The sequence below is a fragment of the Pan troglodytes genome, chromosome 2 (assembly GCF_028858775.2).
Source record: "Pan troglodytes isolate AG18354 chromosome 2, NHGRI_mPanTro3-v2.0_pri, whole genome shotgun sequence".
NCBI lineage: Eukaryota > Metazoa > Chordata > Mammalia > Primates > Hominidae > Pan > Pan troglodytes.
This window is the reverse complement of record NC_086015.1, coordinates 90,280,670-90,300,361: the sequence shown is the minus strand read 5'-3', so window position 1 is coordinate 90,300,361 and position 19,692 is coordinate 90,280,670. Positions and strand designations below refer to the sequence as shown.

Below are 19,692 nucleotides of genomic sequence, written 5' to 3'. Positions count from 1 at the left end.
AAGACCTACTATTTGACAGCACAATAGTGTACTATAGTCAATAGTAACTGTACAGTTTAAAATAAAGTGTATAATTGAATTGTTTGTAACTTAAAAGATAAATGCTTGAGGGAATGGATACCCCATTCCCCATGATATGCTTATTTCACATTGCATGCCTGTATCAAAATATCTCATACACCACATAAATATATACACCTATTATATGCTCACTTTTTTTTTTTTTAATATGAGACAGAGTCTCGCTGTTGTTGCTCAGGCTAAAGTGGAATGGTGTGATCTCAGCTCACTGCAATCTCTGCCTCCTGGGTTCCAGCAATTCTCCTGCCTCAGCCTCCTGAGTAGCTGAGATTACAGGCGCCTGCCACCACTCTCTGCTAACTTTTGTATTTTTAATAGGGATGGGGTTTCACCATTTTGGCCAGGATGGTCTCAAACTCCTAACCTCAGGTGTTCCACCCGCCGAGGCCTCCCAAGGTGTTGGGATTACAGGCATGAGCCACCACGCCCGGCCACAAAATTATTTAAAAAATAAAATAAATAAAATAATTCCTGGAGATTACATGATTTTTTACTGAACTTAACATTAGGTACTGAACTAAGCATTATTCATAACATATTAAAAGCAGAGCCACAAGTAGAAAACCACTTATAACTGCCTCCAGAGTCTTATACCTACAAGTACAGCAGGCGCTCTTCTGAGTGTGGTGCTGGGAAAAGCAGTAACAATAAATGGAGCAAGACATGACTCTTGCTTTTTCTGGGAATTAACAAGAGAGAGGGAAAAGAACGTTCCAGCACGGTAAAGCATGTGGCCCAGATATGAGAGGGGCTTTAGGCAGAAACTGAAAGGCCTTCTGTAGATCAAGAGCCAGGAAAGCTGGTGTATATAGCATGGTCAGTAAAGGGCAATTCCTGTGTGGCACAGAATGCCCAGGTAGGAAGTTACCACTGAACTTCAGTCCAAAGGTGGTTATGAGACATTGATAGGTTTTGCTTGGATTTGCATTTTATGCATTCCACATGCTGCTATGGAGAGTAGGAGAGAAGAAATAAAAATGGAATCAGGAAGAAAAGTTAAGTGGCTTTGCAGAAATAGCCAGCAGCAGGGATAATTTTTCTTCTATATTTATTATCATTTTGCTAAGCATTGGACTAGATCCAACCTATGAATAGGACAAAATTAATGTAAAGACTAAAAGCCCGGGAAATGTTAAATATTTAATTCTTGATGAGGCGTAATATTCATCCTGTCATGCTATGTTCTGTTCACACAGAAATACAGCATGGTGTCAGAGTTTGGCGCCCTCACTGTGAGCTGAGGCACCCCACGGCATCACAGTAACCTCACAAAAATGACATAGGATCTTTCAAAATTTTGACAAAGACATAGTGACATGTGTTGAACCTGACATGAGCTACTATCCTGTGATAGTTCAGGGTTTTAACATTAGATTGCACCAAATCCCTTCCAATGATGCCATTAATCTCAGATTTTGGTGTTTGCGGTGACAAAACACAAGTACCTCAGAGATAACAATGTGTAACTCTTATGCTATTATAACTGGAATGTTATTTACTTTGGCATTAAAAAATAAAGGTATAAGGAAACTCTTCGTTTTTTGTTTTGTTTTGTTTTTAACAAGATCATTCTCCTCCATCAATCCCTCATGCAGCAACCACTATCTTCCTTTCTCAGTGGTAGAGTTATAAAAGAATTTCGATACTCCTTATCTTTCTTAATAGAGCAAAGGATCCATGGTCTGCATGTGGCCCAGACGTTATTTGGAGCCATTGGCTCCAAGTACCTATGAAAGTATATTTAACCTTTAAAAAAGTCCTATTGTGATATTACGAATTCCTTTTTAAAATCTGGTAATTTGGCAACACTGGGTCCACAATTTTTTCTACATAGTAATAATCAGCAGAAAATGCTCTGGGCCACCCCCTTCTGAAGTAACCTTTGCTCTCCACTTTGGCACAGTTTCCACTCACTTACCTGATCCCAGGAGTCATCTGAGTTTGCCTCTAACTTAGTTTGACAAAGACTTTAATGTAGGGATGAATTCTTAAAGGTACGAAGTTTTACTGTGACTATTGTCTATGCCATGGATCTGTATCTGTGAGTGATGCAGACAGTGGATATATTTCTCAGTTATGAATACTGGTAATACTAATACATAAGTTTTTTGAGATTATTCCATATATAATAGGCATTATTCTAAACACTTAACATTTATTGATTACGCTCACAGCAATATTATTGTAGTCACAGCAATTCTATGAGGTAGGCTTTCTTAATTTTTATTTATAGACGTGTCAAGAACTTTGAATAGTCAGATTTTACCCTGCTTGCAAGTTAAGCTGATCTTCCACAGTTTCATAGATGCTGGCAGAAGACATGGGGGTCTTGGATTAGAGACAAAAGGATTTATTACTCTATTGCAACTAGCAGGAGCATCAGTTTGAATTGGTTCCCCTTATGGCCCAAGTCCCATGGGGAAAATGGGGAGTGGGCCAGGTGGTTGCAGGTACACGTAGTCAGTTTTCTTCACAGCTTAAGAACCCTGGGAGTTAGAAATCCTAGTATTTATAATGGACAGCAAGAAAACGTGGCACTCATTTGCCATTTTCTGTAGAGTAAAGCATCATCTTTATTAAACTGAGCAGTCAACCTGGTCTCTGTTAAGGAGGAGGATACTATCTCTGTTTTCTATGGTTGTTCACTAAACATGAACAACCTCCTCCCTCCCTGAAGAGGAAGGGGAATTTCCTTTCCACAATGGGTTGAGATGGAGAGGAGTGATAAACAGAAAATAATACATAACATTGCTTTAAGCCTATTGTTTTCAAATAACTTTTCAGTTTTCTCACACTGAATAATTTTACAAAGTGATAAATTCCATCACAAATCCTAACTAGAGGACCAGTTATAGGTTATAGATAGGGGTCAGAACGAGGTATCCATAAAATTTCATGGACACCTGAACTCTGTGATAAAATTAAAAACAATTGAAACACAATTTAAAATTATACCATTTATGAACCGATTTTGAACCAATAGTTTTCAAAACTTTCTGTTCCAAAGAGCTATAAATATTATAGATTCTATGAGTCAAACTTAGACCTATGTATCAGAATCTCTAGAGGTAGCATAAATATTAAACTTAGGGAATTTAATTTTAGAAAGTTTCCCAGGTAAGCCTGATGTGCAGACTTGAAGAGAAACTAAAAATTACACAGTTCTGAAGGATAATCTCTAAGTTGGTGAATGAGGCCTTTCACAACTGGACTTGAATCCAGGTGACTTGTATATCACCCTAGGGTGGCACAATAGAATTGTGATTGTAATTAAGAAAGAATAAAATTGGACATCTGTCTACTCAGGGAATATACTATATTAACATATATGGCACTGTCAAAATGGCATAAATGAAAGGGGAACTCAAAAGAATAATAACCTTGCATGTTAATTCAGAACTGTAACAAAGAGCAACATTGATCCCGTGGATTCAAAGGATTCCTCATTTGCACTGTAAAACATCTGGAAGGGTATAGACAGCTCACCAGGCAAATGCAGGCTTGATAAAATACACCCTATCTATTTATATATCTTCTTACTTTGAATCTGTGTTCCTATAATTAGTAATTAATAATCCCAGCTACTTTGACATCATGAAGGAAGTGCCCTGGATTGAATCAGTAACCTAAGCTCCATCAGTATTTTATATTCATCCTCTCCTTGGTGGCTCATGCTGTCATCCACTCATCTGTTCCCATCCACTGATGAATCTTCCAATTTTCTTGACCAATTTTGCTATCAGGTTCATAATTATATCCTCCATACCAAGTCCCATAATGACCCTGGGAAATTCCAGTATCCAAATGAAACAGACATCTATACATCTACAATTATACAGCAATGACTTCCAAATTCATAGCTCCAGATTTGTATATTTTTCTCTTTAATATTAAATTTTAGCTATGATTTGATCATTTAAAAACCTTTCTTAATTTCACAGCAATTTGGCTAACCACTCATCTGGCCACTCTCTGGATCACCTAGTTTCCTACTGCAGAATTTTTAATTCTAGTATTCCTTTATCTGGCAACAAATTCTTGGTTTACTGTGCACTTATTTCCTTTCATGTTCTGCTCATCTTTTTAAATTAATCTGTGTTTGGCCAGCCCATCATCCCCCTTTACAGATGAAAGACCATCACTCTCTAGAAGCCTTGGTTTCTTCCTTTCATTGTACTTGCCTAATCATAATCCTATATCTTCTCAATCAAAGCATGCATATCCATTTAAAATATGGACTACTGGGAACTGTAAAAATAATTTAAACATTGTAAATTTGCACTGCTACAAGTTCATGGTTTCTAACCTCAGTTAAGGACTACATTATCTGCTCTTTTTATATTCTTCTGGCATGAACCCAAGCTTGCCTTGGATCAATTATATGTACTACTATTTGATCTGAGTTCCAGATCTGTATATCCAACTCTCCACTCAATATTAAATTTTCACTTGGAGATATCAAATACCCAACGAACTCAACATGTTCAAAACAAATTCATAATTCTGTCACCAGTGTTTCCTATCTCACTGAATGGCAACACCCACCATTAAGTTTGGTTGGCTGGAAGCTTGTGATATCTTCTCGTTCTTTCATCCATATAGTCAAACAATCACAAAAACTGTGAATTTTGCATGCTAATATTAATTATTGTACCTTTCTGTCTATAATTCTGACATTGTAGTTTAAACCCTTATCAGCGTTCACTAGAATTATTTCAGTAGCTCCCTAAACTTTCTCCCACCATCCCCTCTGGTATATTTCTTACACATTTGCTCCCCTGCTTCCAGAATTCTGTTTCTATTAAAAACCAATTAGGACCTCTCCTCTCTCTCTTTCCCTCTTCCTTAATCACTCCTAAGATAAAAACTCAAATTCTTAAAATAAATTATTTAAAGTTCTGCAGGATCTAATTCAACTACCACATATTTTCATATCATTTTTGTGACAATCTGCATTCTACCCTCATTGGTGCTCTTTCAGGGTTTTTGAGCAGGCTAAGCTTTTTTTTTTTTTTTCTTTCTGTTCCACTCAGGAACTTTGCATTTGCTATTTCCTATCCGTGAAAGACTCCTTCCTCTTCCCCATCTCTCCACTCCCCAACTTCGCATCTTACTCAAGTCCCTCATATCTAGCAAATATCACTTCCCTAGGAGAGTCCTTTATGATGACCTTGTACAGCAAATCAGAGAACTCTATATATTTTAAAGATTACTTATCTTCTCACCTTCCTATAAAAACGTTGACTATATCCATCTTGCTCTTTATTCTTTCCCCAGAGTTTACAATAATACCTGATAGAAATAGATAATAATTATTCAAGGAATGAATGAGAAAATCTTTTTCAGGAAACATGGTAAGTTCCTACTAAGCCTTCTTTTTCATTTGCACAGCCATTATTTAGAAACTTAACTACTTTTTTAAAGGTACCCTCCATGCTAATTTTCTATCCTTTTTAGAAAACAATCCCCTCTTAATTTATAGAGAAAATACAGGTCATCAAGTAAAAGCTCTGTTAATTTCCCACTTTCCCTGAACATACTTCCCCCTTTTCTGGCATACTGGTGTCTAAATTTATCTTCTCTCCTCAGACTCATTAAACACAGAATGATGCCATGTGTTCAAGGCTAATGTATGAATTTTAAAAAAGGAATTCCATGACATCTTGAACCCTTCGTGGCTTTATTTTGTCAGCTTCTCTCGTTTTTAAACAATATATTCAACATCTCTTTTTTCTCCCTAGCATTCTCACAGCATTTAAAAATGCTTAATTTATGCCATCCTTTGAAAGTGTTAACTGAATTTACGTTGTCCTCTATCTGTTTTATATCTCTCATTTTCTTCTCAGACAACATTCTTAAAATAATAGAATGCAGTGACTTTCTCTATATTTTATGTCCCATCTACTTTTAAAGTCCTGCAGTCTGACTTTTATCTAATCACTTCATTAAAACTGATTTTTCTAAATTCATCACCACTCCCTGTAAAAAAATTAAATAAGTTTCTTTCTTTCTTTCTCTTTCTTTTTCTTTCTCCTTTCTTTCTTTTGTTTTCTTTCCTTTCTTTCTTTCTCTCTCTTTCTTTCTTTCTCTTTCTCTCTTTCCCTCCCTCCCTCCCTCTCTCACTCCCTCCCTCCCTCCCTCCCTTCCTTCCTGCCTTCCTGCTTTCCTTCTTTCTTTCCTTCCTTCCTTCCTTCTTTCTTTTTCTTTTCTTTTTTTTGACAGAGTCTAGCTTGATCACTCAGGCTGGAGTGCAGTGGCACTATCTGGGCTCACTGCAAGCTTCACCTCCCGGGTTCAAGTGATTCTCGTGTCTTGGCCTCCCAAGTAGCTGGGGCTACAGGTGCACACTATCATGCCTGAAAATTTTTGGTAGTTTTAGTAGAGATGGGGGTTTCACCATGTTGACCAGGATGGTCTCGAACTCCTGAGCTCAAGTGATCCACTCCCTCCTCGGCCTCCCAAAGTGATAGGATTACAGGTGTGAGCCACCACGCCTGGCAAAATTAAATAAGTACTTTTAAGTTATCACACTTGGCCTCTCTGAAACATTTGGTGCTATGAGTCTTGCTGTAATTGCTAAGAATTTCCCTCCCTAGACTCAATCCTACTTGTTAATTAGATATCTTCACTTGGCTATTGCAAAGCTTTCTAAAACTCTACATGTTTAAATGGAATACATTATTTTTTTTCCATAAAACCCTTACCCCTTATATTTCTTACTTTGATAAATTGCACCAAACACCCAGAGACCAAAGCTAAAATCCTAGCATCTGTTCTTTGGTATCTCTCATTCCTTAAACTAAAATTTCTTACTTAATTGGTTAAAAAATCTGTCAATTTTACTTTCCCAAATAATATCTTGGAACAATTGTCTTTTTACCATGCCTTTGGCCACTGTCTTTCTTTAAGCTCTCATTGTTAATTATCTAGATTTCTCCAATGGCTTTTTGTCATTCCTTTCTTTCTCAATCTTCCATCCATCATACTATATCACAGTGATCTTCAAAAGCCTAAGTACCGTTTTATCATTTTATTTAAATTGTTTCTCATCCACTTCCTGAATAGGCTCTAAACTCTTGAGTGTGACCTACTATATTTCATATAATTTACTTATTTCTATCCATAGAATAATACTGAATATTGAATCAATAAGTGCATAGATAAATATATATTTATTTTCACGACTGCTTACCTTTTATGATTTACTCTAGGCAAACTAAATGTGTACTGCTCTCTTTATATATTTTTGCTGTCCTCTCCTTTTTCTTTGCATATCCAATTACTCTTTATGTTTGAAGACATGTATCTTGCAAATAAAAATCATATTTAAGGATCAAGGAAAGCCGTATTATTCCTGAGGTTTCCAGAGAGGACAAAATTGTAACTACGAGAAATGTCATAAAACTACTGACATTTAGAAAATTAACTACAGAAAAAATAAAGTATCAGTCATGGAGTTGTTATATCACAGTATGAAAATAGTTTTTCAAAATAGAAATTAAAAAAATACATATGCTATATCCAAAATCTATGTATCCATGATTCTCTACTCTTACCCCCAACCCCGCTACCCCAGCATTTTAATTTTACCAACACCGTCTATGTCTGGTGGGATTACTCCACTAAAAATCCTCTCTTAAATACTCTCTTCCCCCACCTCTCCTTCTAAGTCAGGTGTTTTTTCTCAATGAAAACCTTTTCATGGGTCATCCATGTTGCTTATCATACTACATGTTCAATGCAAAATAAAAGTTCAAAAAAATTACAGAATGAATTGATGATAAATGATACGTTTGTTCTTCTCAGAGCCTAATTTCACTGAATTTATTGATATAGTAAATTTTCTCCTGACCAAAACAAAGACAGACCATGGAATTCGGTGACTCTTCCAAAGTTCTGTCCCTATAAAGAACCTGCTGCAAAGTCAGCTTGCATTTCTAGATGGTGTGTTCATTTCATCTTCTAACAGCAAGTTAGAAATGCATGAAAAACAAAGAACTAAAAATGAATTGTGTAGGAAATGCAAAAACATCATCTTTTCCCCATTTTATACTATTATAACACAATTGCACAAGTATCCCAATGAAATCTAAAATTCATTCAAACATAGTGGGATAAAAAATTCACTTTACTAAATTTTAAGATAGGTTGTTTCCAAAAAGATGAATTATCATTTTTATTTGACATTGTCTTATAATAGTGATGTTTCCATTTTCCCAGTTAAAGAAATCATTGATTTGTGACCAGTAGTAGTTCAAGGAAAAGTTTTAAAATAAAACAGTCATGAGATTACTACATATTTGTAGCAATTTGCAATACACTAACAGCTCCACATCCATAATTATGTTCCTCAGCTTATAGATTATGAATGAATAATCAAGGGCACAGTATTAAAGTTCATGGTTCTAATAAAATTAAGTTATAGTTATGCAAATAATACACAGGGCTTTTATTCTGCAGGCATAAATTTGACTGCTGCTCAGACAATTATGTTTGTGTTACTTTTTTGGTGTGTCTCATAGATTAAACTTGAGAAGTGATTCCCTTTAGCTTTTGAACACCTAAACCTTCAAATATAATTTAAACAAAACACTTTCATTTTAGAGCCAAACTGCACGGAGAGATGAAAGTGACAGACTTGACCTTGAATAGATTTTAGCGAAGTAGTTTATGGAAGACAAAGCAATTACAGCTCCACACTGACCGATGTATCACTTAGCACTTCTGATAATGAGATGAGGCTTTCAGGGCCAGAATGGGGATAGAAGAGAAAGTTACTAGACTGGTAAGAATGATGAAGAAGTGTAAGAACAGGAATTACAAAAGCATCAAAATAGGGATTGTTTATCTTGTTTTAAGACTTGGTCAAATAATCACTAAAACTAGATGTTTAGGAAAAGCCATTAAAATAACTAATCTCAATAACTGTCTTCTCAGATTAAAAACAAGTTTCCAAAAAGGTTGGAATGGGGATGTATAGTAAATAATGTATAATATACATCTGCTGAATTTGATGAAGAAGAATTATAAAGTTTCTTAGAATATTTCAGAACAATAAAGTTTTCACTAGATCAAATGTATTATCTATGCATTATTAAAATAATATTAGTAACACCTCTGCACATTTATAGGTGCTTCCAGAAAAATATTATACGTATTGTTTTTCTTAATTTGATTTTCTAAATTAACTGTTGTACTATGAAGAAGGATTTACAGAATAGTAAATTGGATTATGTGTATGTGAATTTTAGTTCCAATTTTGCAACTAGGTGGCATGTGCCTGTAGTCCCAGCTACTCGGGATGCTAAGGCAGGAGAATCACTTGAACCCGGGAGCAGAGGTTGCAGTGAGCTGAGATCACACCACTGCACTCCAGCCTGGTGACGGAGACTCCGTCTCAGACAAAAAAAAAAAAAAAGTAATGAAAAAAATGGAAGCTTTTAACTTGGCAAGGCCTTTCAGGCTTTAATAAGTAATGATTCTTAGTGGCATTGTCTGAAAGTAAATTGAAATAATATAAATGTTCAAATTTTGATCCCTCTGCTTTTGTCTTAGAATATTAATGAACAAAATCTTATATTTTATTTGATTTTTATTTTTATTTTTTATTTTTATTTTTTAGACAGAGTCTTGCTCTGTCGCCCAGGCTGGAGTGCAGTGGCACGATCTGGGCTCACTGAAAGCTCTGCCTCCCGGGTTCACGCCATTCTCCTGCCTCAGCCTCCCGAGTAGCTGGGACTACAGGCGACCGCCACCACGCCTGGCTAATTTTTTTGTATTTTTAATAGAGACGGTGTTTCACCTGGTTAGCCAGGATGGTCTCGATCTCCTGACCTCGTGATCCACCCGCCTTGGCCTCCCAAAGTGCTGGGATTACAGGCATGAGACACTGTGCCCACCCGTATTTTATTTTTAAAGTCTTCCTTTCTTCCATCTCTTCTGAGTCTTGTAACTTGAACTATGTATAAAATTAGAATATATCAACTGAAGACTTTCTATATAAAAAAGAATACCTATCACTAATCATTTTGGAAGAAAGAATGATCCAGTAGAATAATATTTTAAGCTTCTTATAGAAATAAATAGTGTATGGTCATAAGTAAATATCTTATTTTCTCTGGGGTTCCATTTCTCCACTTAGAATACGATGCAGAAAGTAGGTTAAATGGCTTTGAAGGCTGCTTCTTTCATTCTGTTATACTATTTTAAAATTTCCAAATGAATTTAAAATTATTCAGGGGTATTATGACAAACTTAGCATATGATGAATATATCATCATACCTTGAGTGTCACTTAAGAATAAAGTTTTATATTGAGTGACTTCATGTTATGTAGAAAATCATTTATACTATTTTTCCACCATAATTTTAATGCAGACCTCTCACTTTAATTGTAAATCAATACCAATATGACTTTTTAAAAGAGAACATTCCAAAATCCGTATATTGTGTCATGTATTAAATAATACATTATTGAAATATTAAGATGTTATAGAAATATGGAATTTTGGTTAAAATATTCCATTAAGTAAAGAGGCAAAGTACTATTTTACCACAATGTTCATTATTCTCATAAATGCCTTAGACCTTAAAACACTAACAGCTGTTGTCTGTTTGTGTAGCCTATATTTCATTTTATTGTGCTTCACTTTGTTGTGCTCTGCAGATAATGATTTTTTTTTTTTTTTTTTAACAAATCGAAGGTTTGTGGCAACCCTGCATTGACCTAGTTGGCTGGCACCATTTTTCCAACAGCATGTGCTCATTTAATGTCTGTGTCACATTTTGGGGATTTTGACAATATTTCAAGCTTTCATCATTACTATATCTGTTACAGTGATATGTGATCAATAATCTTTGATGTTTCCATTGTAATTGTTTTGGGACTCCACAAACCATGCTCATATAGGAAGGCAAACACAATTGATAAATGTGTCTGTTCTAATTTACTGACCAGCTGTTTTCCCCACCTCTCCCTCTCCTCCAGGCTCCCTAGTTCCTGAGACATTGACATTAGACCAATTAAGAATCCTACAATGATCTCTAAGTGTTCAAATGAAAGGAGGTGGCACACATTTCTAACTTTGAATCAGAAGCTAGAAATGATGAAGCTTAGTGAGGAAGGCATGCTGAAAGCCACGAGAGGCTGAAAGCTACACATCTTGTGCCAGTCAAGTTGTAAATGCAGACAAAAAGTTCTTGAAGGAGATGAAAAGTGCTACTCCGGCGGACATGTAAATTATAAGGGAGCAAAACAGCCTTATTGCTGATATAGAGAAAGTTTAAGTGGTCTTGATTAAGACCAAATCTGCCACAGCATTCTCTTAAACCAAAGCCTAATCCAGACCAAGGCCCTAACTCTCTTCAATTCTGTGAAGATTGAAAGACATGAAGGAGCTGCAGAAAAAAAATCTGAAGCTAGTGGAGGTTGGTTCATAAGGCTTAAGAAAATAAGTCATCTTCAGAACATAGAAGTGCAAGGTGAAGCAACAAGGGCTGATGGAGAAGCTATAGCATGTTATCCAGAACATCTACCTAAGATCACTAATGAAGGCAGCTGCACTAAGCAACAGCATTTAAATGTAGATGAAACAGTCCTCTATTGGAAGAAGATGCCATTTATAACTTTCACAAGTAGAGAATAGAAGCCAGTGCCTGACTTCAAAGCTTCTAAGAACAGATTGACTTGCTTGTTAGGGGTTAATGCAGCTGGTGATTTTAAGTTGAAACCAATGTTCATTTACCATTCTGAAAATCCTAAGGCCTTTAATAAATCTACTATATCTAATCTGTGCTCCATCAATGTTATAACAAGGCCTGGGTGTTAGCACATCTATTTATAGCATGTTTTATTGAATATTTTAAGCTCAATGTTGAGACTGAGACCTACTGCTCAGAAAAAGAAAAAAAAAGATTCCTTTCAAGATATTACTGCTCATTGACAATGCATCTAGTTACCCAAGAGCTCTAAAGGATATGTATAAGGTCATTAATGTTGTTTTCATGCCTGTTAACACAACATCCATTCTGTAGCCCATGGATCAAGGAATAATTTTAACTTTCAAATTTTGTTATTTAAGAGATACATTTTTTAAAGCTATAGCTGCCAAGACAGTGATTCTTCTGATGAATCTGTGCAAAGTAAATTAAAAACCTACTGGAAATGATTCACCATTCTAGATGTCATTACGATCATTTGTGATTCCTGGGAGGAAGTCAAAATATCAACACTGGCAGGAGTTTGGAAGAAGCTTATTCCAATCTTTATGGATGACTTTGAGACATTCAAGGCTTCAGTGGTGGAAGTAAGTGCAGATGTGGTAAAAATAGCAAGATAACTATAAGGAGAGCCTAAAGATGTGAGTGAATCACTGTAATCTCATCATCAAACTTAATGGATAGGGAGTTGATTCTTATGGTGGAGCAAATAAAATGATTTCTTAAGCTGAAATCTACTCCTGGTGAAGATAAAGTGACCAATGTTTTTCTTTTGCTTTTATTTTTTGTTTGTTTTGAATTTTTTGCAGAATCAAGGTCTTGCTATGTTGCCCACGGTGGTCTTGAACTCCTGGCCTCAAGCAATCCTCACACCTTGGCCTCTCGAAGTCCTGGGATTATAGGCATAAGTCACTGTGCCTAGCCCTGTGAAGATTGCTGAAATAATCACAAAGGATTTAGAATATTACATAAATTTAGTTGATAAAGCAATGGAAGTGTATCAGAGGATTGACTTTAATTTTGAAAGAAGTTCTACTGTGGATAAAATTTCATCAAACAGAAATCGGACAGAAATTTTCAGGAAGAGAATAATCAATCAATGTGCCAAACCTTATTGTTGTTTTATTTTAAGAAATTGCCTTACCACTCTAACCTTCAGCAATCACTCACTGATCAGTCAGCAGCCATCAACATCAAAGCAAGATGCTCCAGCAGCAAAGAAATTACAACTCACTGAAGACTCAGACGATCATTAGTATTTTTTAGTAATAAAACAACTTTAAATTAAGGTACATGCATTGTTTTTATGGACATGATGCTATTGCACACTGAATAGACTATGGGATAGTTAACTTTTATATGCACTAAGAAACAAACAAAAATGTGTGAGACTCATGATATTGTAATATGTGCTTTATTGCGGTGATCTGGAACTGAACCCATGATATCTCCAAAGCATGCCTGTACTTTAAATATACACATGAAAACTTGAACTTATCTGTATTCTAATGTTTCACTATAGTTTTATACCTAGCAACAAATGCAAAAAATATTGTAAAATTATTATTCTTATAAATTTAGAAAAATAAAATGACTCCATATATTAATATTTTCATATTCAGAGGAAGGTCATTAAAACTTACTAAAAACTTAAGAAATACAGAATTACAATTATTGACATATTAAGATGATCATGACATAAATGATAAAAAGCATGCAAAATAAAAATATTTCACATCAATTTTTTGTATAAGCAATACACATGCATATGTTTAAAATAAAATCTCTGAGAATATTTGCAAAATGTACCAGATTATTTCAATAATGCAGGATAAGGAAGTCTCTTTTTTATTTTGTTTAGTATTTTAAAAGCTAATTTTTCTGTGATGAACAATTATTTAAAATGAAAAATGCACTAAGTAAGAAGCGAAAACTTTTTGAAATTTAACTAATGTGGTTTTTCTGCCTAATCTTGAATATGTTTAGATAATATCCCAAACATTTCATAGTTATTTAATTTACTGAAAAAGTTTTAGTGTATTTCAATCAATTGGATTTAGTAATGATTGTTTTAAGTCAAATAAGCGACTTCATAGGTCAATATATCAAAGATGACTAGTGAGTTTTATAAATCAATGATAGCAAATGATAATGAAATATATTTTAACATGAAAATGGTATCAATTAATATTAATAAGTCCAAATTCCTTAAGCTAAATCGATATCCTTAATAAATTTTTATAGTAATAGCTTCTTGTATTTAGAATATCACCCATATTATGATAATGACTGAAAACTGTAGTCCTTACTTATTTTGATGCTCGTAACAATTTTAGAGTTGGAGAAGCCAAGTCTTAAACTATAACTTGCATATCATGCACTTGGCATCCAAACTAGATTATTTCTGATACTAAAGACCATTACCTTAACTTATTATTGCAATGGGTGTGTTAATATTTGGCAAGGTAGATTACTTATAAATGGCTTACTTTTGTTTAAAAATTGTTTTTTATTTATTTGATAACTGATCTCATTAAATTGAATAATTAAGAATTAAAATGCAATTCTGTTTTATCCTACTATAGAAGAGGCAAAACTTTATCTCTGCCTTCTTAGTCTTCAATTGGGCCTGAGAATTAAGTTGACATAAAACAAACTAAACAGAATAAAAGGATAAATATTTGTTTTACATGTATTTGGAAGTCCTCACGGAAAATGAGGAGCCAAAGAAGTGAGAAAACCCAAGTGATTATACAGTAGGTTGAATAAAGGATGGCCATAGTGCAAAAATAATTAAAATGTGTGGGGGGATAAGGAAGATAAGAGTTATTTTAACAAGCTGTGTTTGTACAGATTTTTCTTAGCCTTAACTCCCAGTCCCTGTGACAATATTTCTTTTATGCTGCTACAGGGATTGGCATCTTTCCCACCAGGGTTTATCTCCCATCTCTGGTGATAGATTGTTCCTTTTCTCCTGTTAAAGGGAGGAAGGGGGAGATCAGTGTCCTTTCTCTACCTACTGGTTCTCAAGTGCCTTTAGTTCAAAATAATCCTTATGACAAAATGGCATTTTGGGGGGTTGGCATAATGTGCCAAACTTAACTACTTACTTGAAATCAAGAGAGATATATTCATAGCTTTAGTTTTCTAAGAAGCCTCGCATGGCTTTAAAGGATGGTCTATCTACGATAGATTTCAGCCTTCACCTAGTAGTTGCCAGATAATCTCATTGATATTCACAAAAGAACAAAGTCATTTTTATCCTCTGTTTTTTGGATGGGTAATTTTAAGAAAATTGTGAATAATTATTATAAAAGCTAACCCTTATTATTTATTGTGAACCAGCCATTGTTTTAAGCAAGTGAAATGCATAAACATATTTAATTTTAGAAATTATAAGTTTAGTATCTACTAACAAAGCAGCCTTATCAACTTCCATAATGCGTCCTCTATCCTCTAGAGTCTGTCTTTTCCCAACGCAGCCTGCAATAGGCAATCACATACAGATGCGCGCGTTATGTCCAGATAATCCCATTGTAAGTTAAAAATATAAGTCAAAAATGTATTTAATACACCTAACCTACTGAACATTACAGTTTAGCCTAGCCTACCTGAAACATTTTCAGAACACTTACATTAGCCTACAGTTAGGCAAAATGATCTAACCCAAAGCTTATCTTATAATAAAGTATTGAATATCTCATGCAATTTATTGAATACTGACTGAAAGTCAAAAACAAAATGGTTGTATTGGTACTCAAAGTACGGATTCTACTGACGTGTATCACTTTTGCGCCATCGTGAAGGCAAAAAAATCTTAAATGAAACTATCTAAGTTGGAGACCACCTGTATTAAAGTGAATTGTTAAGTGTTTTTAAGTGTTTCCATTTACCACCATTTCTAACTCCATTATTAGTTTTCTTTTTTTTTTTTTTTTTTTTTGGACATGGAGTTTCTCTCTTGTCGCCCAGGCTGGAGGGCAGTGGTGCGATCTCAGCTCACTGTAACCTCCGCCTCCCGGGTCAAGAGATTCTCCTGCCTCAGCCTCCCGAGTAGCTGGGATTACAGGCGCCCACCACCATGCCCAGCTAATTTTTTGTATTTTTAGTAGACACGGGGTTTCACCATGTTGGGCAGGCTGGTCTTGAAATCCTGACCTCAGGTGATCGCCTGCCTCAGCCTCCAAAAGTGCTGGGATTAAAGGCGTGAGCCACTGCGCCCGGCCACTGGTTTTCTATTATAGACTTCTAGTATGTATGCCTATAAGAGAAATGAAAAACTAAAATATAATCTGACATGTAACTGCTCTGAGTAAAGAAGTTGGGTGTCATATTTGGAGCACACGTGTCTCTGTTCTTCCTTCTCCATTTGGTCTCCAAATCCATCTTTCGTCCTGTTTTGCCCTGTTCTGTGCTCTAGAAGGCTGACTTCTCTGCAATGACCTTGATTTTCAGATGAATTCAATTAACAGAATATCCTATTGAAAGGCAAGAGAAAAAAGTGGTCTGAATTTTGGTCCCCTGTCCCCCAGTGTCCTCCTTTTCTTGAGGTTCTGATATTGGCTGTGTCCTTGCTTGACTGCTGCTCCTTTTAAGTGGTACCCAAAAATGGCTCCAGTTTTTCTTTGGTTAGGATAACTTCACTCACTTCCTTTGGCTCTTTTGGCCTAGTGCTGCTAATAGCATCTTACTGTAGCCAACAGTTCTCTTGTGCTTTGCCTACTTTATTAGTTTCCAAAAACTGCCTGTCCTTCTGTTAAAAAGTCTCCTTATTTTACACACTTTAGCTCCACCCCTTTGAGATGGCCATTAGTTTCCTGCTGACATCCAGAGTAGCAGAGTGGAGGAATGGGGCTTATAATTAATATTTTTAAAAGATGACTTTAAGAGAAAAAAATTGTACTAAGAGCATTGTACTTTACCCAGTGTAAACCAGACTACCCTAGAATACCATTGTCCTTCTTTATTATAGAACCCGCTTTTTAAATATCAAAATTGGTTTAAATGTTTTTGAAAACACATGCTTCTCAATGACTCTGATGTAATTTCATGTTAGTTCACAGTTGCTTTCTCTTTTGCCCATGTAAACACTCATTGTTCAGCCTTCTTTGCTTACCAGTCAGTAACAAAACAGCTCTGGGCATATTTGAGTCCATCTCTTTTTTCTAAGATGAAAAATAAGTGGACCTAAACTAGGTATTTTCATTTATTATAACAACCATTTGAACAGAATTCTCTGGACACAAACGTAATTCTTTAAACAATACTGGTGAAGAGAGTTTAATTTCTGTTCTTACCTGTTAGCATTTATAGTAACTTTATCGACCCTTTCTTTTTTAACTCTGTTAAAATCAAAATTTTAACTGTGACACAGCTACACATTATTGATCTTGACAGGTTTTTTTCCAATAGTTTAAACCTGTGGACTCACTGGGCAAATGCTTTTTCTTAGTCGTTTTTCTCAATCATTTATTGAGATATTTCTTTATTTAAGAAACAGTGTTGTCATAGCTTCGCTAAAAGCAGTTCTGATACTAAAACTGTATAAATGTTATGTACATATTTCAGAAGGTATTCAGAAAAATCTGCTTCCTTGTCTTGTAGTTACCTTATACACACTTTCCATCAAGTAGCTTTTAATTTTCTGGCCATAGCTTAATTTAAATGAGTATAGAAAACTAATGGGGGATTATTTGAAGTCTAGAGAAATAAGAAACTACTGTATTATTGAAGCAAGAGATGTTTTAAAATATTACAATTATCTGAACACTTATTGGAATTCCATGAACTCCCCAAAGTTAATAGATTGTATTAGACCCTTCTCAGAAGTCACGCTTTGTGGCATTTGCTCTTATTTATTGTCCTGGCAGAAAGTTCCAGCTGAAGTCAAGGTCATCTTCTATCCCAAAGTTGGTATAATTAGTATCAATTCGGTGTTTCACCAAGCTTATACAGGAGGTTATTAACTGTGTTTCATGTGGAGTGTCAAAGAAGCAAGGGCAGTGCCTGCAATCTTTTCAGCTTCAAAGGCACAGCTTGTAAATTTAATTCACTGGTTAGTAAGAAAGATACAGCCAGTTTATTAATGATTTTTTTTTAATTTAGAGGTGTTCCAGAAATACATTTACTTTTATATGTAGAACATGCTTCTTAAATGTAGAACATGCTTCTTAAATATAGAACAGATTAATAACAATAACTCACTTTAGCCTCAATATTTCATAGGAAACATACTTTCTGAAATTATAACAATTATAATATTTAATTATTTATATACATTATTTTTATTATATTATTTTATTATATAAATATAAATTATTTATATTATAAATTATATAAATATAAATTATTTATATTATAAATTATATAAATACAAACATATTTTATTATAATGTTATTTTATTATAATATTTAATTATAATAATTATAATTTATTATAACAATTTTATTTATTTTAACATGTATATTATATAAAAATGAATTTTTTAATGGTTTATACTGGGGAACTTTTTTTCTTTCTTAGGGATTGTTTTTCAGAAAACATATATACTGTTAGATTATATTAAATCTTGGGTTACTACTATAAAATCAATTAAGACACTTCTAAATGTAGAGCAGTGAAAATATATTTTCATTGCTATATAAATAGACCTGTTTATTTAAAAGAAATGAAAGCTAATAGAATGAAGATTTCTGTTTAAATTGATGGAAGCCGAAGAAATAAATAAGTTTAAAATGAAACTTTAAAAAATGTTTGATGTTTTAAATTACGCAAGTCACAAGAGTGCCTTTAGAAAATAGAAGAGAGCATAAATGTTCTGCTTCCTTTAATAGGTAATAGTGGAAAGAAAATATAATACAAGGTTTTCTCAGATATTTTCCAAATGCAGCAAACAAGTCAGTAAATACTTAAAGATTTTCAAATTGTGTCAGAGTTCAACTTCATTCAAGTCAGATGGAAATGCTCAATTTAATTTTGGAAATGTTTATATATAACCAATGATATGTTATATATGTTGATTCTAATAGACCAAATAATGTCTATTATAATATAAATAAAAACTTTAGCATTCGATGCTAACCTGAAATAACACAACTTGATACATTGCAACTATTCAAATATTTAGGTCCATGGCTAACTAAAAATCCTGGACCCCCAAGCCAGTATTCCTATCCACATTCTGCCTGCAGCCACTCCAAAAGCATGTACGATGTGATACTCACAGCAAGGTTGAAAGTACCTCCACCTATAGAACATATACGGTGCTTGTTCCTTAAGCATTTCTACCTTGTTTTCACTAGGAACTATTTTAGATATTTAATTTTAAAACTTAATTAACTAAACATAATCATGATTGTTTTTTAAAAGACTAGTGAAAATTAAACTATTTTTGTACCCTAAACATAGAAATCAGTCTTTTTGTAGATAAGCAGGTTTCTCTATATGGACCATCTGGATATTGAATAATTACTTAATTTTTGTCAAGAAAAGAAACCCCAACATATTGACACTTAATTTTTAAAAGCTCACAACATTGTGCAAATTGTGTTTTATTACCACCAATAAAACAAAAAAGATTTTTAATACCTAAACACTCATAATAAAAGCTCATAAACAACTTCTTGATTTGCACACTTTGGGATTTAACTGTGTCAAGATGATATATTCTACTATTCCAAATGTTCTATTTGAGTACATTTATGGTGATTAACTGAGAGCTATAATGATTTTATTCCATTCATTTTTTTTCCTCAGTACTGGAATGCTTTTTCTTTTATTCTGATGTTTCTTTATTTCTTTGTATTCTGTTTTTAAAGCATTTAAACCAAGAAGGAAAAGAGAGACACAGTAATGAAACCAAATAAAAATTAAGTAAAGATAGACTTGATTTC

The 19,692-nt window shown here is 34.2% G+C and overlaps 1 protein-coding gene across 5 annotated transcripts in view; it reads right to left on the bottom strand.

Annotated features, from left to right (window-relative positions):
* Positions 1 to 19,692, bottom strand: part of CADM2 (cell adhesion molecule 2) — a 1,117,362-nt gene that overhangs the window by 68,989 nt on the left and 1,028,681 nt on the right. Inside the window, exon 10 of one of the 5 annotated variants that reach the window (XM_016941511.4) lies at positions 6,223 to 12,735. The exons of the other annotated variants lie outside the window; for them this stretch is intronic. Coding sequence (XP_016797000.2) covers positions 12,656 to 12,735 — 80 coding nt within the window. The 3' untranslated portion in view covers positions 6,223 to 12,655. Of the gene's footprint in view, positions 1 to 6,222; positions 12,736 to 19,692 lie in introns of those variants that run through there. 5 annotated transcript variants of the gene reach the window in all.